Source organism: Passer montanus, unplaced genomic scaffold, assembly GCF_014805655.1.
Source record: "Passer montanus isolate IOZ18808 unplaced genomic scaffold, ASM1480565v1 scaffold11, whole genome shotgun sequence".
Classification (NCBI taxonomy): Eukaryota; Metazoa; Chordata; class Aves; order Passeriformes; family Passeridae; genus Passer; species Passer montanus.
Genome location: NW_024357613.1, coordinates 14,348,680 through 14,369,411, shown reverse-complemented (window position 1 = coordinate 14,369,411; position 20,732 = coordinate 14,348,680). Strand labels below are relative to the sequence as shown.

The 20,732-nt window shown below is 37.6% G+C and overlaps 1 protein-coding gene across 1 annotated transcript in view; it reads left to right on the top strand.

Annotated features, from left to right (window-relative positions):
- Window positions 1-15,889, top strand: part of BCKDHB (branched chain keto acid dehydrogenase E1 subunit beta) — a 111,373-nt gene extending 95,484 nt beyond the window's left edge. The window contains exons 10-11 of the mRNA XM_039727701.1: window positions 9,730-9,882; window positions 14,555-15,889. Of these exons, the coding sequence (XP_039583635.1) occupies window positions 9,730-9,870 (141 nt within the window). The 3' untranslated portion in view covers window positions 9,871-9,882; window positions 14,555-15,889. The remainder of the gene's footprint in view (window positions 1-9,729; window positions 9,883-14,554) is intronic.
- The last annotated feature ends 4,843 nt before the right edge of the window (window positions 15,890-20,732 follow it).

The following is a 20,732-nucleotide window of genomic DNA, read 5'->3' as shown; positions in this document are numbered from 1 at the left end:
ACTTCTAGGAGAATTTTACTGTGCCAGATACGTAGAGTGACAAGGCTGTCTTTGCAAGAACCTCTCAGCTGCCTCAACAGCTGTAAAAATAAAAATGCCACTCACTGACTATTAAAACTCATAGTAGCAAATCCTTCCAGTCACTTTTGGCATGCTGAGCTTAACCAGAAGATGTTTTTACAAAATACTGAAATAAGTAATTAGAATGGTAGGTGATAAATGATGATCAAAAAGTATAAAGTTTGATTACATTGGTAGCATATTTCTACCTTTGTTATTAAAAGGTAGGAAATAATTAGAAGTAGGTTAATCGTCACTGCAAATCTTAACAAATGTTTGTTGTGCAGAACAACTGCTCATTCATGCAGAAAAATGACCTGTGATCTGCAACATTTTCACGTAAGAATAATTTTATGCAGGCACTTCAGTTCTGTTGATTTCCCTTGGATTACTCAGCCATGTTATTGCACGTGTAGCAGTTTGCAGGATCATTTACTGAACAGATCAGTTAGTAATCCCAAGTAGCTAAATAAAGCAAGAACGTTCAGATACTCATGGGCCTGGGAAATCATTCTAGCTCTGGGTCTTTGGGCATGCTTTTAGAATATATGTGGGTCCCACTGCAAATATTTGTAATTGCCACTTAAGAAAGTGTACAGGAAACTTGGAATATCCTATAGAATAACATAATTTGTAGTGACTTCTCTGTAAGGTGGTTTGCTGCTATATAGAGTAACAACTTCTGTTTGAATAATTTTGTCACATTCTGCATATCTAACATAATTGCCTAGGAAAAAATAGTATTTCTAGTATTTGTAGCAAAAAGGTGAGAAGTGATCATCTAGTGGATTGTAATTAATTACCAAAAACTTGACTTGCCAAAAGACATTTTTATGGGTCACTTAAAGTAGCATATTCCATAACCTGGAAGCCATTCCACATCCTCTTGAGTGTATCTGTCTTGTGCCCTTTATTTTGTGGAGAAGAATTGTACTGGCTGCTGCACCTCACATCCCAAACAATGCAAATTACACATTTACCAGGAAGACCTTAATTCCTGTCTGCAGCATTATCACCACAATAGAATACAATACAGTCAAATATATCAATATCAGTTTGTGATAGAAACTGTGGCCTTCTGTGATGTCAGAGACAGGACTTCAGTTCTGAGAACTTGCCAAGTTTTGTATCCTTAAGCTTTGTCAAAAGTTTGGGGAAAAAGCTCCAGCTTCAGCTGTGCATGGCTGGTGGTCTCTTGCTGAGAGGAAATCAGGCATATGGGCTGGTGGGCACAGAAATTTCCATGACTGGATAACTGTTGTTTAAAAATGTGCTTTGATTTTGTGTCCATTTGTGCTATAGTTCTGCTTTATATTTATGATATTCTGATTTTATGTATTATGCTATTGAATGCCATTTGTTAGAGATATCTAGTCCAGTAGAGTCCTGATGGATTGAGTTCTGCAAAAATTCTAGTTAGTGAATAAATTGAGAATTTCTCTTAACTACTTACATGAGAAAAACACTGTTTTTCTACTGTTTTGCAGACACATAGGCGGAAAAAAAATCTCAGTGTGAACTCTATTGCAATTTTCCTTTTGCAGTACTACCAATAGCTTATTTTTGCACTTCATTCATGGCAATTTTATGTTGAGTACTAACTGAAACAGAAAAGAAGAAAATTATGAGAGGTGCTTCACAGTAACTAAGGCAACTGTGTAGATATTTTACTTTGTTTCTTCATTAAGAAATTTCACTGTACAATTGAAAACATTGACAGAAGACATAGCTTAGTTTATGTTATATAAAAGAATTATAGTTTCAACTTAAAAGCAGTAAGTTCATTAGTGGGGTGAAAATTAAACTTGTGTAAATGATTTAGTATAAAAGTAAAGTTCACATAACCATTTTAAGAAATCTATTTAAATGATCTAAAACATAGACCAAGTTAAATACTTGGGCTTAATCCAATGAAAACTTCAGTGAGACTCCTAAAATATAAATTTGACATCTAATGTTGTATTTCTCTCTTGTGTAAAAATAATTAATTCTGTTATCTGTGTTTCTGTGTGTAATGTTGCTGAATATGTTGCAGGTCCCACACATTTGTTTTTATACACACTGACTCCTTGAAATCAGGGCAATAATTTTCAACTGTTTGTTCTGGCATAAAAGAAACTCAAAATTTCATAGCCTCTGAAATATGTTTTTCTTTGTCTTCATTTTTTGGATCACTTTTTAAATTAAGAGATGTAATGTGAACTGTTTATGGTCTTATTAAACATTTTATTTTAAAAGTGTTTCATTTGCAGCCCATTTCTTGGTCTTTTGTAACAGAGTTGCATTGACTATTTATATTTGCAAAAATTAATGAAGTATTAATTTCTTATTTTCTTTGAGGTTTATTTTCATTTGTTTTGTTGGCAATTTTTCATTACACTGGAATATCAATGTAGCCTGTTTGAATAGTAATTTAGGAAATGAAGTGTAGAATGATGAAAACCATAAAAAATTGCATCTCTCTGGGAAAGAAAAAAAAGGGATTAAGAAATTTGGTGAAATAATTATTTCATGCTTTTTAGGTTAGCCGGTACCCAAAAGCTCAGTCTCCAATACAATTATTTTAGTGTTTCTGAGTACTTTTTTACATAAACTTTTATTTTAAAACCTCATTACATTTTTCTCCAACTTTTTAAACTTTTTCTGTAGAATAAAATTACGTCTCCGTTCTCACCAGTCAGATTTCTTAACTGTTAATTTTCCCTTTATATGAGAGAATATTTATTATTCACTTGAAGCTTTTCACTAGAATTCTTCTACCTGAGGGCTCGTACCATCAAGCGGCTTCTGAGAAATTAAATTTATAAGTAAAATTATGACTTGGTTTGAATAATACACCATGAAATTCCTTATATCTTTGTGTCAAGTGATCTAATAATCCCCTTCACTCTGAGCCTGTTTTGCAAAGGTGATCATGTAAAAAATTTGGGAAAGATACTAGGTAAGCCCTGACCTTTTCATGGGAGGATAGGATAGTTCCTTTGTGCTTGTGCCCTGGCTGCCTGGCCAAACTCTAGGTTTGCCCTGGGGCAGGATTTAGTGACAGTCATAGTGACAGCTTCATTCTCACTGCGCTGTCCCAAAATGCAAATGCTTCAATATATAAAGAGAAATGTGCTGGTTTAAATTGTTTAGCAACAGCAGCTGAAATTGCATTTCCTTTGAAGTTCATTAGTGCATGTTGAGTGAAATACTTCTAGGAGAATTTTACTGTGCCAGATACGTAGAGTGACAAGGCTGTCTTTGCAAGAACCTCTCAGCTGCCTCAACAGCTGTAAAAATAAAAATGCCACTCACTGACTATTAAAACTCATAGTAGCAAATCCTTCCAGTCACTTTTGGCATGCTGAGCTTAACCAGAAGATGTTTTTACAAAATACTGAAATAAGTAATTAGAATGGTAGGTGATAAATGATGATCAAAAAGTATAAAGTTTGATTACATTGGTAGCATATTTCTACCTTTGTTATTAAAAGGTAGGAAATAATTAGAAGTAGGTTAATCGTCACTGCAAATCTTAACAAATGTTTGTTGTGCAGAACAACTGCTCATTCATGCAGAAAAATGACCTGTGATCTGCAACATTTTCATGTAAGAATAATTTTATGCAGGCACTTCAGTTCTGTTGATTTCCCTTGGATTACTCAGCCATGTTATTGCACGTGTAGCAGTTTGCAGGATCATTTACTGAACAGATCAGTTAGTAATCCCAAGTAGCTAAATAAAGCAAGAACGTTCAGATACTCATGGGCCTGGGAAATCATTCTAGCTCTGGGTCTTTGGGCATGCTTTTAGAATATATGTGGGTCCCACTGCAAATATTTGTAATTGCCACTTAAGAAAGTGTACAGGAAACTTGGAATATCCTATAGAATAACATAATTTGTAGTGACTTCTCTGTAAGGTGGTTTGCTGCTATATAGAGTAACAACTTCTGTTTGAATAATTTTGTCACATTCTGCATATCTAACATAATTGCCTAGGAAAAAATAGTATTTCTAGTATTTGTAGCAAAAAGGTGAGAAGTGATCATCTAGTGGATTGTAATTAATTACCAAAAACTTGACTTGCCAAAAGACATTTTTATGGGTCACTTAAAGTAGCATATTCCATAACCTGGAAGCCATTCCACATCCTCTTGAGTGTATCTGTCTTGTGCCCTTTATTTTGTGGAGAAGAATTGTACTGGCTGCTGCACCTCACATCCCAAACAATGCAAATTACACATTTACCAGGAAGACCTTAATTCCTGTCTGTGTGTTCCTCTGAGTTGAATATATTTCAGTTCTAGTCCTAGATTCTACCAGGGTCAATTTAGCTGGTTTAGTATTTTCATAGAAAGTCTTTTTGACTTTTTGCATGAAACACAGGGTTAGGTTGTGAAGAAATAAAAATTACTTTTTATTAATTTCCATCCATGTTGAAAAGGTAATTATTTGACATGAATGAAGTTTTGAGCTGGTTTGGTTTGTGTTTTTTTTTTTTTTTGTTTTGTTTTGTTTTGTTTTGTGGGGTTTTTTTTGTTTGGGTTTTTTTTTTGTTTTGGTTTGGTTTTTTTTTTGGTATTGTAAATACCTTGGGAGTGCAGTGCTGATTTCTTTGTGCAGTTCTGCCACCAAGACAACTCAGCCAACAGCTTCTAGTTAATGCTCTTACTGTCAATGTTTGTTGGAACAGTTCTGTTGTTAACTTGATAAGGAGAATTTAGCAGACCGTACCAGTTGTGTATTGGGTTATTAAAGATTGTTCCATTCATTTTTGAAGCTGTCTGAAATGAAATTCCAAAGCAATCTTCAAGCCTGTGTATGAATTGTTCATTTTATGTTATAATACTTTATCTTTTATCAATAAATATGACTTATTCTATAAATACTGTTTTATGTGATTTATTACTGCAAAGATAATATTTGCAGTTAATTGCTTTTTAATGGTAACAAGGCAATTAATTACACAAAGCAGACTTTTTCCCCTCTAAATTTTTCTTTGTTTTCTAATTACTGAAGTATTTTGTAAGTAAAAGTATTATCTCTTTTGACAGTTAAAAATACATAATTTTAGCAGCTAACTATTTTTCTGTATTTGGCAAGATATTAATTACATAAATTCCAAGAATTGGTAACAAATAAAATGCATCATTATTAATCTCTGCTAAGTTATAAATATATAGTCTTAAAGTGATTTGAAAAGGATAAAAATATTTGATAGAAGTTAAAAGTTTACAACCTACATCTGCAGAGTTCTCTGAGGAAAAGTTGTGTCATGGTTGTAACTATCAGGAAAAGATTTATAAAAGTACTTTAAGACAAAAATGGCTAAGCTGGCGGAAAAAAAAATTCCTCTAAAGAAAGGATATATAGATCACTCTCTCTACTCATATCTCAACTTGAAAATATCTCATGGGTGCATTGTATAGTACTTATGTGGCTCATAGAAGTGACTGTTCATAGGAATGTGACATATATTTGTTGTCAAAGCAAATTGTGTTTAAAATGTGTAGCATTTGGTGCTTGTAGCTGTAAAGGAAAGTACTCTACTACAATTGAGAAACATATGAAAACGGGAGACGCTTGACTTTTCTGTTTTAGAAAGTAGATTTTTTTAATAAGACGTTATTTTAAAGCAGAAATGGTGGAAAAAGACATTTAGTCTTTATTTAGTGTCAGCTTTTTTGCATGAAATCCTCATTTTATAAAATGGGACTTGATTGACAATGTCTTTGGAAAGCTTCTTTTGAAAATCTAAGCTATGAGTTTAAGAACAGATTTTATTGCAAATGAGATTTCCGTGTTCATTATTAACCTATAGTAGCTTTCATCTTATTTTTGCAATAATAGGTAATTCACAGTTGAAAATCTGTGTGTGGAAGTAATAGATAATATAGATGTAACAATCATGAAAAAAGCGATCTGAAATAAATTTTCTTAATTGTTTAAGCCCCACACTTTAGTTTATGGCAACAGCATAAATAAATCTGAATAAAAATACAGAACAGAAAGTGAAACTCTGATGCAGTAAGTTTTCCCTATGAAAAGCTCTTTAATTAAATATGTGGTTCTTAAAATGTTATGATCTGTAGATGAGATGACAGAATTCAGAGTTCTAATTGACAGAACTGACCACAATTTAATTACAGCTTTGCAACCTGCAATTCATTTGCAAATGAATTCCTGAGTCTAAATTTTGTTGTATTGTCAGCCAAAAAATGAGTATTCCTGCATGAAGAATGTTCCTACAGTTTGCTTTGTGTAATGGACTTTATGTTTAGTCTTTTTTTTATTATAACAGCTATAATACCAAAATAAACATCAAGAGTTATATCTAACTCTTTGTATTCATATTAGCCTTTTATATAAACTTTTTGTTTATCATCCTTCAGAAAGTAAATTCCTGTACTGAAAAAGTTGTTGCAAAATCAGTGGTCTCATGTAGAAGCCATCTGGTATTCTAGTAGCTGTTAATTTTTTGGGTACTTGTAGTGTTGCAAAATAAGAATAGTGTGGGAGAGACTCTGATGACATAAAATATTGCAGAAATAATTTATTTTTAAAGAAGAGCTTTCTCACTTAGGAAATATTGTACACACAATAGAAACGAAAAATTAAAAGAAAAAGAATCCTGTTTATGGATTTTAATCCATGCCAGCTACAGGGGAAAAATTAAGTAGATCAAAAAAATACAGAAATAAAGAAATTAAGACTATAATAGGGGGAAAGACTGAGTTGGAATTTGTCTGATTTTCTAGCTATGCATTAAATAGTCTCATTTACTAGTACTTACTTACCAAAGTGTTTGCATTAGAAGGTCTGTTTACTGTGACTGTGGAATTGTAGATTCCCTTCAGAGGAGGGACAAGCTGGAGCAAAAAAACTCCTTTAACTGTCTTCTTCTTGCCCAGATGCCTGAAAGCACTTCCTCCAAACAGCAGATGAGATTGCTTTATTTTTCCATACATTGCAGATGGATGAGTAATGTTTTCTTTCAGTTATGCCCAATAATGGACTTGATTTTTTATTTTATCCTTTTTGTACAACTGTATATCTCTGTAAATGTCTGCAGTTCTCATTCAAAGATTTTTCAGAGTTTTTAACTCAGAACCCACATTTAGCAATGAGTACCTGTATCTCTGATAAAAGCAAAATATACTTTTAATAAAGCTAAAACAAACTTGGATAAAATTTTCTATATTAGCATACTGGGATATTGTAATCTGGGCAAATAGATTGAGTCCTCCACATACTGGAGGATCCATTTCACATACAATTATGCAGTATCCACCAAGTCCTTAGCTTTAGCTCCTATTCTAAAAAATCAAGGCATGTGATTGTTTTAAAGTGTTGCATATGTGATTCATTTGAATGATTGCTGTGAATTTCAAGAACAGATTTTTACTGGGACCTGTGCTCTTAAGTTGTTTTGAAAAGTCTTAATAAGAGGATATTAAGCATCAAATGTTGAAATAGAATTATGTGACCAATTATATGCCTTTGCATCTTAATGTAATAATATTTTTTCCAGAAAGCTTTCAGTGAAAATCAGGCAAATTAAGGAAAATTGGCAAAGGTCATATTGAATAACTGAGGCCAGAATTTGGCCTCTGCAGTTAGGAAGCAGGGCAAGAAGAACAGCAATTTAATGTTTTGTTGGATTTTTTTACATTAAGAAAATTTTAGATAGATTGAACTAATAACTATAGCTGTTGGTTTCATAAACACTTATTTTTCTAACAAAATAATAATTTTTTACTTTAATTTAATTTTGGAGGTTATGGATATCCTGCTAATAGAGTATGACTTTTTCCTACAGGTTTTCAAAACTAAGCATTTTACACTGAACCAGAAATCCCATGCCTACTACTTTATTTCCAAAACCATTTAACTTTAAAGTTTTTTCCTAAGGTTTTTCCTGGGGAGATACCAGTTTGTTTAAACAGTCTATCTTCTAGATAGTGATCTGTGTTGGGCGCTTGAAAACAGCACTGCAGGCCTGAGAGGCTGCAGGTCTAGAATATACTTGCATGTTTTGGTGTAATGCAACTGACAGGTGGAATGGGCAGTCAGTTTTGGGATGGTCCAAAATCTATTGCCTTGTCTTACTGGTTAGTTACAACATGGGAATCAAGGTCTATTTAGTATCAAAATTACCTTGCCAGCAGGTCAGAGTAGGACATCATTATCTATCTCATGGACAGATAAAAGATTTATTACACTCTGCTTTCCAGGGTTTTGTACTAATGTGAATCTTTTGCTTTGCAAAAAAAAGAGTGCCTGGAAATGGAGCTCAAAAATATTTATGTTGTTTACCTTTATCTTTTACCTCAGACCTGCTCAGACTGTGAAGTTTTCTAGGTGAATTAATGCACTATTAGGTGTAATTTATACTGTCTGCAATCACACAACTTCTTGGACTTTTTACTTTGGTTCATTGTCCAGGAAAACCCACTTCACAATGCTGGAGTGAAAGGTTGTGATCTCAGTGTGTTACCAGGACCTTCCATACTGCCAAATAGTGATGTATAGAAAGTAGGTAGAGTTAGGCTGCCATGGACTGCAAGGCAACGTGCGTTCAAAACAGTTCATCAGTCTGAGAAAATACTTGGCACTCATTTGTAGAAAGGCATTTTGACTTTTCGTTCAAGCGTTTGTAGAAAAGCTTTTTAACTGTTTTCCCTGTGGGCCTGGCGGAAAAGGGCCGGTAGATAATACTTCATCTTCCATTTTGCTGAGCCAAGTACAGGGGAAGTTGGCCAGGATTTCTCAGTTGCTGCACTCCATAAAGGAGAGACCAGGAGGAGACATGTTTTATCACTTCATTTGTCTGCTTTGGAAAGCAAATACCTATACTAAAGATATGGGGAGAAAAAGGAGCTAATAATTAGCACCAACATCATTTGGTCTGGCTAAGTTATTTCTACATCCACTTCTTGCAGATTTTTGTGGTGCATGCCATCATTCTGGTACTTGAGAATAAGAAGATGGAAACTTCACTGTTTATTTGGTTATTAAGGCTAATAATGTTACTTATTTATGGGTTGCTTTCAAATGAATGTGGCATTTGTAATATTTTGTGCTGTTCTAGGTCAAGTAATGAAACTCTCAGAATCATTGTCAAATCTGATCTCCAAGTAGAACACAAATTGTGGGGTGTTGACTAGTGCATGGATTTGACTCAAAGGTTGGAGATAATGCAAATCCACTTACTTTTCCTAATTGCTTAATGCTTAGACAGAGGCTTAAAAATCTAAGAGTTCAAGGAAGTTTGAATATGATGTTCCTTTAGCCAACAAATAATATGCTGTCTTAGATTATATAATTTTTCTATATTTTAAAGTGGCACAGGAAAGAGACTCTTACTTCTTTGCTCCTAAAATATTTGTTTCTTGGCAGCAGTTTTCTGAATGTATAGCAGATGTACTAATATAATCTGCCTATGATTTAATACAGCATATATGCAGAGAATGAAAATAACAGTAATACAATTTGTATTTTTAATAAGGACCTTTGTGCAAGAGGAAGCACTGTTCTGGTTATGACTACTTATTCAGTGATATAAATAGAACTTTTGAGTTTCCAGGATTGTCTGTCTGGCAAAGTTCATATGACCCCTATTTGTGATGCAAGACTCCTGAAAAGAATGTCCTCACTAAGATTTCTTCTCTATTTTTATTAACAGGAAGAATGCTTTTTGAATTTAGAAGCTCCTATTGCAAGAGTATGTGGCTATGACACTCCCTTCCCTCACATCTTTGAGCCTTTCTACATCCCAGACAAATGGAAATGCTATGATGCTCTTAGAAGAATGATCAACTACTGAGCAGTAGTACAGGTGAGAAATAACAGCTTGTACTGAGGGTTACCTGCGAGGGTTCTGACAGGATTGCTGCAAGGTTTGGGCCTATAGTACAACTTGTTTATTTAAATATTTATTTATTATTAAATTATTTATTTCATTTACTAGTTTATTTAGTTATTTATAATAAGATTTGCCTCTTATGGCTTTGGGCCTTCAGTCTTAAAGGTGTCTTAATATTTTTGAGTACTGCCATTTAAATCAGTGTTTAAAATTCATTACCTTGCTTAATTAATTTAAAAATTGTCTTAAATCTTGAGTAATGAAAAGAGTATAAAGTGAAGGGTGAAAGGAATACTTATGCAAAGAATATATTTTTATCTCTATTAGAATACTCAAGGGTTACTTCATTGGCTAACCACGGTGTTAAATTTTATAATTTTTCACTCCTCAGGGTGGCCTGTAATCCTGCAATGTACAAATAACACCCAGTTTACTCTGGATATTGTCTCTGTATTGTAAACATGCACAAACCATTGGACATACATGAAGCATCTGTCATGTCTTACAGTTCTGTTAAAGTACTACTGTTTAATACTTATTATAAAAATAATTTTTCTTTATGGTCTTCAGTGTAATTTGGTCATGCTTGAAAATTTCTGTTTGCAGAGCACAAAGACTGTGAAGTGATACATATTCCTGTGTCTGTTACTCAGAGTCTGTAACATCTTTTGTTTCATTATAATATTATACTAACTAACATTTGACTGTGGGGTGGGCTGATCAGGATTTTAAATTGTGCTATGAGAGAACTTCTGGTGTATAATGACCAAAGTTTAAGAGTTTAGAAAATGTGTTAACACAATGTATTCTGTGCTTACTTTAACTGAACAAAGTAACCTAGTTTTTGAGATGCAGTCTTGATGGGTCTTGTACATGGGAAATGAAAAGAAGGAAACAATAGAAACTGTAATGGACAGGCAAGGGATTTTTAGCTGTTGACACCAAAGACAGAGGGCCAAGGTAGGCCTTCTGTTAGGTGCCATCTTCTGTTTTATCTCTACATTAAACTGTGAATTAAATTTAGAGCCATGGATAGAAGGCTACCAATACAATAATATTAATTTCCTTTATATGCAGAGTTACTTTCTGGAGACTTTTTGGCATTCCACTCTGTTTCCCTCAATAGCAGGTAGTGGAGTTTTGGTATGAAAAATGGAATTGCTACCAGTGATGCAATGTCTCCAAAAAATAATGTAGTTCTACTTTTCTCAAATATTGCTTGTTACTGACGTACCAGAGCATTTCACAGAATCACAGAATATGCTGAATTGGAAGGGAGCCATCAGGATCATTAGGTCCAACTCCTGGCCCTGTGGAAGGCACCCCAAGAATCCCATCGTGTGCCTGAGATTGTTGTCCAAATGCTCCTTGAACTCTGTCAGGCTTGGTGCTGTGATCACTTCTCTAAGGTGCCTCTGTTCCAATGCCCAGCTGTGGGAACTCAGTACATCACTCCAGATGTCCAGAGCTACCGAGACAACCCTTGGGGGTCTTGGTATCCAGCCTAAACCTTCCCTGACACAGCTTCACGCTCTTTCCTTTCGTCCTGCCTTATCATGAGAGTGAAGAGATCAGTGCCTGCCCCTCCTCTTCCCCTCTCGAGGAAGCTGTAACTGCAGTGAGGCCTCCCCTCAGTCTCCTCCAGGCTGAACAAAAGTAAAGCTGTTTTCTGACCTGTCACCTTTTTTGTAGAATATGTAATCAGTGCGCTCCTTTTTATAACAGTTGCCCTTGCCTTTGATCTGGGTTGAAGTAAACTCATTAAAGATTTATTTGCTTTTTTTGTTTGGCACCTCTGTAACAAAGTCAGGGTATCTTACCTAAGGAGAATGGTTTGGTTGTATCTGTTCCTTGAGGCGAGGTACTGGGTCATGCTAGATAGCCTCTGATTTACTACTTTTCAGAGGAAACCAAAGGACCAAATACTGTTACCTCTGTAAGAAAAGGGAGACAAACTGAGGGCATTTGGTGGTTCAGAGACTTAGTTAACCCCCTGTTCCCCTATAGGATGGTAAAGTGGGGGAGGTATGAGCTGAAAAAATGGGTTCTGAGATTGGATTGAATTTTTGCACAACCCAGTTTCAACACTGGAAATCCACACTAAACCTGGTCTAAAAAATTTGCCTGGATTTAGCATATCAAGGAGCAGATTCATTAGAGGTTGTCTGAAAAACACAGAAAATTCTGCTTTCTGCTTTGTCTAACATCCAGATGTTGGCGCCCATAGCATTATATCTTTTTGTTGGTGTGACTAGATGTTAGTGCTACAGAATGAGCTACTAAAAGTTTTTCTGTGTTTTTCTGTGAGAGAACATTAATGTCCCTTGTTGTAAGGCACATTTCAGGGGAGTAGTCCCTTATTTTTCTGTTTGCTACACATTGGTCTTACATGCTTGACACAGCAGTTGCAATAGAGCTCCATTCTGCTGTCAGCTCTACAGAGTTTGCCTGTAAGGTAGCCCACTTATGTTTCTAAGAAATTGAAGGATTGCTTTCCATGTGCTTATTTTTGTACTTACAGTAACATTTGTTACTTGCCATTAGTACAGAGTGAAGTTATGTGTTCCAAACCGTCTCATATGTTGTTCTAAGAAATGGTTATACAGTTTGTGTGGGTTTGAGCACAGTCAGTCCTTCTTGGTGTTGGAGGGGTTGGGCCCCTTCATGTCCTACTGTTGGAGAGACAGGGCAGCTGGGAGTTCCCTGTGGTGAGGAGGGGTGTAGAGTTGCCTTTTGAGTTACAGAAATAGTCAAACTGGTGTTGCGGTTTAACCCCAGCTGGAAACTCAGCCCCACACAGCCTCTCTCATTTCCCCCCAGAGGCATAGGGGAAGGATAGGGGATACTGGAAGAGTAAAAAAATCTGGGTAGTGGTTAATAATTTCTAAAGTTAGCCTTATTATCTTAATGTACATTTAGTTTTGTTCAGCCTATGTTGTTCAACTACACACAGGTAGTTGCTTATCTTGAGTTTGTCAGTACAGATGGATTTCCTGCGTAAAGACAGTGTTTGTTAATGTGTCCTGTGTACCTCACCAGCGAGACAGGCAAGAGCAAAGTCTCTATCTTTCAGCAGCTTCTCAGTTATTAAAATTTGTAGCTGTGTTAGGTATATGAGAAATAGCTTGCAGGTAGTCAGCTGTGTTCCAGATAACTCTGTAGTTGGAAAACATATAAAGATAAAAAAAGCAGTGAGATTAGGATGGATATACATTTCCTGGGTAAATGGAACAGTGTCTGGCTGTTTGTTTGAGGAGGGAAAAAAACCCATAAAATAAGAAACAGAAGATAGCCATGAAATGGAAGAAAATAGTGACAAGTTTTATAAAATATACTCTTGTTCACAAATATGTTGAGGGCTGACTGTACCATAGAAATGGCAGGTATCCAAGTGCTTTTCTGTTATATTTTGCAGCTTTTACTACCACATTTGCATATGTTGTTTTCTTGTCAAATTCTGAATTTTAAAGCTAGATTAACTACCTCCATGAGAGAGCGTGTGTGTTCATCAAGAACCATTGTTACTGTTACAAACAGTCTCTAAAAATGCAGTTATCACACTGAACTTCATTGCAGAACTATTTTATGAGAAGTTTAATCTTGGTGCTTAAAGGTAATGTTAGGGGGCTGATTTAAATTTATTTTTCTTTCCAAGCATGCAGTTAAAATTGGTTGCTGATTACTGAAATTGGTGCTGGGAAACAGGAAGGGAGCTGGAAGGTACTTTAGTTAGTAATTGTGTCTTCCTTGCACTCCTGACTGTTTGGCAAGGCTTCATACAGGTTAGCTTGAGAACAGGACAACTGTACTTCCTCTCTCCCTGTCTGATAAATAATATATGAGAGACTGTGAAAGATCTTTTTAACCTGAGACTAACAACCTTTTTTTTTTTAAATACATAAATCACAAATGTGGCAGGCTTGACTGCCTGCTTAATAAGTGCTATCTGTAACCCACTAGAATAAACAATGTCCAGAAGCTTGAGTAGGACACAACATTCCTGGTTTATAATCTTTTCCTTCTGGATGACAAAAATCATACAGGTGGTCGGTGAATCGTGTCTTACTTACAACGAGTGAGTCGTCCACATATAAGATACCACTGTACTAGAGCTATGAGTTGGATTGTTAGTATGGCTGCTGCAAGTCTATACTTGTATTCAGACATTGCTGAGAACTCATGCAAGATCAATAATGAAATTATCTTTAAAAAAATCCCTGTAAACAGGAAAGGAGTTGACTGTAGTTTCTTCAGCAGATCCCTCTTCTCTGTAATAGTAGAATGATAGTATATCTAGTAGAAAAAATACAAAACATTTGCTTAACATTCTAGAGCAGGAGGGAAGGTAGTTCATCATAAATTTCTTTGCATAAATGGCAATAATTATTGGTGTGTTGACTCTAGGTATCATTTGCAGCATTTCTAATTTCTGTGGGTCTACCCTGGCAGCTTTAAAGATGTAAAATAGTATTTAATACAAAATCAGTAAGTAATTGGTAGTAATTTGTTTTAGTTCATACACCTTGAAGTTATGACATTATGAATTTAAGAACTAAGATTACCCTAGAGTGTGCTGTCTGTTTAATGTGCAGATATTAGTTTCAGTCTTCAGATTTATAATTTATTTTGTCATCTTTTTCTGCAGAGAGGAGAAGAACAACAGGGAAATACAGAAGCTGCCTTCAAAACTCTTGACATTTTAATCAGATCTTTTGGGTTTGGAATTTACATAGCACACTTTTCTTTTAACTCAGCTATCCTGAATGTTCATCTTGGCTACTCTTCAGCAAGTTCAAATTTTCCTTAATTATGAAATCAGTGATGGGCAGGTGATTGTTACAGTAAGTTGTTTCAGATGTATTTAAAGATATTCCAGATGTTGAATGAAAATTGCACATTGCCATGCTTCACTGGGTTACATCTAGACTTCACTCTGTAAATATGAGAAGCAGAATTTTATTCAATAAAACATATTATGCTCATGTAGTCTCTTCGTTTTGCTATTGTTTTGGAAGAACCCAAAAAAGTTATTTGAATGTGACTGTTTTCAACACAATAAACCTTACACAGCCAGCCCAGTTTGTGTGATGGAGACCTGCTTTAACTGGTGGCATCAGTGTTTCACTTGAGTGGCTTCATGACAAATAGTCCCTAATACTGATTTTCTTTTCTGCAAGGGGAAGTCCATTTTTCTTGAGAGAGAAAGAGAGCTTTTTTTGCTTTGTTGCTGTGAGTGAGAGGCTTAATTGGTACATCTCTGCTGCAATATCCTTTCTTCTAGAATTGGAATGTGTTTCTACTAAGCAGCTGTGCAAAAAGCAGTTACGCTTCTTTTTTGCCTACTTTGCTCTCTGTACAAATCAGTCTCATGCTGCATTGCTTCTTACTGAGTAGGGGAAGGATGGGGGGGGTGTTGAGGAGATGGATGGCAGTAGCCAGATAATCACATTTCTGTGATTATTCAGGGGGGTTTTTCTGAGAGAAAGAAGAATACCTTTGTACACAAAGCTGCTCAGGACAATCCTCAAGGTGACTGGTGAAACACACCAGGGAGGAACTTGAGGAGGATAACTTCACATTCAATATCAGTCGATCTATGGAAAGTGCTAAACTTAACTTTTCAGGTCTTACCATTTTGTGTAATTTTCTGTCTTCACAGTTTGTGCATTCCCCAAAGAATTCCCCACCTGATAATGAAGGTATTTCTTAATGTATCCAATCAAAATGAGATTGTTGTCAAATCTTGTAAGTCTCCTGTAAATGCCATGTATAGAACTTTATTGATGAAATAAGATAGGTCCATTACATACTTTATATTTTTTTGCATTGGATGGAAGCTATTTTGGTCATATAAAGAAAAATGGTTTTAAAAATTATTTCTGTCTTTGTAAAACATTAATAGATATTTTAGTAACTGTCTCCTAAAAATGTACTGTTACTGTATTTCAAAGCATATACAATAGATGCAATTATAGTACTGCCTTAGTAAAATGTACTTTGGTAATTAATAGCCTTAATAAAATATACTTTGTATTTACAGTTTTCACAGAAAAAAGTGATTTCTGATTTAGTGCAAAGCTTAAGTTCAAGTTGCCTGTATTGAAATATGGAATAATATATTTCTTAATAAACCTGTAGAAAATATTTGCTGTTAATGTGGACTGCTACGATCTGGTTGAGGGGCAGGCTTTGTGTTTTCGGTGACTGGTGGTGTATCAGTTTTAATAGTATAAAAAGTTGTTCCTTTCTCCTCCGTTTTGGGTAATAGAATATTTTTCCCTGGCAAACATGGATTAATGTTCTAAAATAGGTGCTGCCTCCAAAAGCCTGCCTAGATGGCAGTATTCACTCACATAACCTGTGCTCAAGGAGGGAGGCTGTTTAAGTGCGTGTTACGGAAAAATGACTTACTGTGCTATTCTGGATGGGAAGGTGTATGCTGGTACATACAAATAACTATTTCTTATTAAGTTTCCTAATAATAAAATCCAAAGACAAGTCATATTTTCTGGGTTTTAACCACTTAGGTCTCCTAATTTTATTCTCAGATTTAACCTGGGCAATGATTGTTTCACTCTAAGTAACTCCTAAAGGAAAAATCGTGTCACTACTCCTTGCTAATAGTCCAGAAAATTAGTAATCTATCTAGTCATGCTCATTTAACACCAATTGCTGGAAGTACTTACAGTACAAACTTTATTGCTGGGTCCTGAGATTTTCACCAAAAGCGTTGTCAAGTATTGGAAGAGCTCCAGGGAAATAGGGGAGTCACCATCCCTGGAGATTTTTAAAGGATGTGTAGCTTTGACATTAGGAGCATGATTTAGTGGTGGACTTGTTTGTGCCAGCTTAATGGTTGAACTGGGATAATCTTAGAGGTCTTTTCCAGCCTAAATTATTCTATGAAAGACCTACACAGTCTTCATGGGACCCCAGATTTATTAACTGCAGATGAAAGACTTGTATCCTCTTCTGTCATCTAGCTCAATTAAGTAGTAGTGCCATAACAACCTCACCATAATAAACAGTGCACTGATTATATAAAAATTGGATTTAAATCATTAGAGGTATTCTTCCTCGTGGATGTGCATGTGTTTGTAAGAGGATTAGCCAGTAGTACATTCTCACTGCAGTAGCCAGGAGCCTTGACACAATGACCTTCTGCTCCTACGGTCTGATAACCAATTCTGAGCCCATTAATCTTTCCAGACAGATTTCTTGCTCCCTTAGCTAAAACCTGGTGTTTCTGGTGCACTAGTATACTGCAGAAGCTCTGTTCCAGCCACATAACTTCAGAGGCAGCAACTGAAAGGAATCCATTCAGCAAGCTGGCACAGATTGTTATCACAGCAGCTCATGGGGTTCAGTGAGCATTATATGTTCATAACAAAATAAGCTGACACAGTCTGTAAGCTCTGCCAGATTTCAGCAGACCTGAAATAAGGATGCAATTCTTTTGTAGCTCTTTTTCAGCTTAGCTGCTTTGCAAGATACACGTTGATTAGATATGGGAGAGCTACAGCTAACTTCAGTATAAAACATGATTTTTAGAACTTTGTTCAGTTGCTTATGCTTTGGCACCGAGTGCCATTTGAGATACCCTGGGGTATCCTGCATGGTCTCCATGTCTCAGCTGCTGCTTCCATAGGTCCTGTGTGGTATCTGCCAACCCCATGTGTATCTTGGGTGCCTCAGGGCATCTCAAATAGCATAGATGCTGGCATTCAGGCATCTAAATGGAGCCCTTTGTTTTCTAGAAATTTGGATAGCTGATGTCTGACTATTTTTCTGTGAGCTTGTATAAAATGCCAGCACTGAGATTGGTCCATTCCTTGATTTTTCAGATAAATTGCTCAAATCCTCAGGGTGTACATAAGGTGGGATACATGATGTTGTGTGTGAAAGAAAGTATCATCTCCTAGATGATGGGCTGATGCTGCACTGGACTGTTAGTTCCTCAAGGAGAATAATTTAGAGCAAAACCCCAGCCTTGGAACTGATACATAGTTGGAGTTGGTTGCCATATGTCACAAGGTTTCTGATGATTATTTGAAGGTAACGGGGCAAGGACCTAGTTCTATTTCAGGAAAACCATGAGCAACAGTAGTCAGTTAATGGGAGATGAGTCCCCTTGCTTTCTGTAGGCTCTGTGTGGGATTCAAGTCAAGATTAAGCCACCTAAATGTGTAGATTTAGGTGTGTATGGCTGAGCAAAGCAGTTGAGCTGGTACTAAGTTCCTTTAAGGTAATCCTGACTCATTCTGCAGGCTGAACTGACTCCACTCACTGGTTGTCTCTGCATGGTGGCACATTAGGTGCTGTAAGGTGTGCTGCCTGGCCCTCAGCTGCTTGTCTGGAAAGGTTCAGGTCTCCCATCAGTCCTTGGTCACACCTGCTACTCAAGGTACATCTTTCACCATACTCAAAGTCATCTGGGGCATCATTGCTACATGTGCGGGCAGCAGGATTTAGTTCCCCAGTGGCTGTCATGGCTGCCATGGGATCACAGCCCAAAGGCAGACATTAGACTCTTAACTTCAGATGAAGTTACTCATTCTATGCTTTTGGCCAAAGGGATAGAATGGAGAGGAAGCACATGAAGTGTTTTGTGGATGCTGGGGCCATGCACTAAGTGGTGGAAGAAGCTGAGAGAAGATGGTCTGTCCTTCAGTCCAGCTGCTACGAGCAGCATTGGCCTAATCCATACTTAAGGTCCTGTAAGTCATCCCCAGCGCCCTAACAGAAAGAACTAAACCTCCGGATGAACAATACCAATTAATTTGATCAGCTGCCTATTTTCATATTTCACGGGCAACACTGAAACAGCCCCAGCCTTGGTTTTATGTTACTTGCTTTGACATTGCTTTATGGTCTTTGGTGATGTTTAAACCCTATTTTTGTCTGCCAAAATAATTCTACTACTCTAAGAGCAGAAACTAGTGTCTGGTCTTGCTCATGTAGGTCTGTGGCTAACTGTTCTACAGCTGACAGTAATGTGCCACCAGTGTCTCATAAGGCATCCCTGTTGATTCCTGTGTGTAATTAATTACTTTTATATGGTAATTAAATCATTTCTGTTTACTTGCACTCTGCTTGCAGCTGAGTACTTGCTGAAAAGAGAAATTGTCTGAATTGCCTGTGGTTGCTCTCTGGCAGCACTGGTGAGCTCTGCTCTGCCCGAATTTCAGGTTTGAGTGGTCTCTGGCAGTTCTGAGGACAGTGGCCCGGGCTGCTGCGGGACTTTTCGGGTACTGAAGTCCCCTTGTGATGCAGCCCTTCCCCTCTGCTGCCCCGCCAGCTCCAGCCCCTGCCCCGGGTCCGGCCGGCAAAGGGCGCTGCGGGCGTGCGGAGCTGTGCCGGGATGCCTGGTGCCTTTGGTGTGGCTGGGGCAGGAGAGGTGCAGAGCCCTTTCCCTGTGGGAGCTGGGACAGCGGCACCGCCCGGCTCTGTGGCCGGGAACGGGCTCTGGCACGGCTGGAGCAGCGCGTCCAGGCGGGTCTCAGCGGCAGCTGCACAGGGGAGATAGCAGAAATTGTGTTTCAGTGATGACCCGGGAGCTGACAGGCGCTGTGTGACTCCAAGCCTGCCTGCATTTGCAGTGCACAGTGTTCCACATGCAGCTCGGCTGTCTCACACTCGTTATTTGCTAGTCTAGGGGTTTGCAGGAAGGGGCAAACCCAGATATGTTTAAAATTTTTGGATGGTTTGTGCAGGATGTGCAGGGAAGGTGCCTCCTGCAGGACCTGTAGCTGTAACATAGTGGTGTATGCTTTTCTCTACCATCCAGCCTGCTGCAGGGTAGTGCCTCAAGTCTAAGCATAAGATGATTGAGGTGTGTGTGTCACATAATAAAGTGTTTTGGCCTCAGGAATTTTCAAAGATGTCTCTCAAGAGAGCGGTGAGGCAGTGGAGGAACAAAGTGCAGCCTTGTTCAAGTGCAGCTCTGATTGTTTCATGGCATCTCTTGTTGTAACCTACTGATCCTGTGGTTTGTTCACAAAGCAGAATTTAGCTTGGGAAGGAAAGTGTGAGCAGGCTGGCATTCAAATGTTAATACATGGAGAACAAAAAGGACTAAGGACAAGCTTAGCATAATCATAACTTAGTCCTCTCAAATGATTTTTTGTCAGTGCCCCCTCCCATCTCTTCAGTTAAGTTTCCTCCCTCCCTTTTTGACAACAACCTAGTTGCTCCTTCAACTACAACACTTTTAAATGTTTGAAGTATGTTGTGGTGCAGGGTTCGCAGAAGTAATTTTTGTCACACTTTTTTTTTTGGTAATAAAACCAAACTATTGCTCCTCATTTGCTGTGTTACAGCCAAGTTAGAGGCCACTGAAGCAAGTGGATGTTGAACAGTCTTACAAAGCAGAGCTGGTCTGAAGCCCTGGCCTCCTCCTTGGTCCTTCCCTTCCTGGCTTGGCCCCATGCCACAGACAATCCACAACTTTCTTGGGTGTTTTGCTGCCCCAGGCTGTGGGACTGGGCCTGGGGAGGTCACGGAGTGAGTACCAGAGCAGTGGTGGCTGCTGCTGCTGGGTGATGAAGAGTGAGGGAGAAGAGGTGTGAGGCAGGCATTAGCATTTTGTTGGAGGGTCATAGCCCTGCCTGTTCTCAATCAGTGACTCCAGCCTTCCCACTCCCCTGCCAGTCCCAGTCCCAGCCTCAGTCGCTTGGGAGAGGGAGCTAGTCTGGGCATCACAGACTGCATCTCTCCCTACCTGTGGTGTGTGCAGCCACCGTGTCCCATCCCCATCCCTTCTTGTTCCTTCTCACCCAGCTGGAGGCAGTTTTGGTGACTTACAGCAATTCACTGCTCAGGCT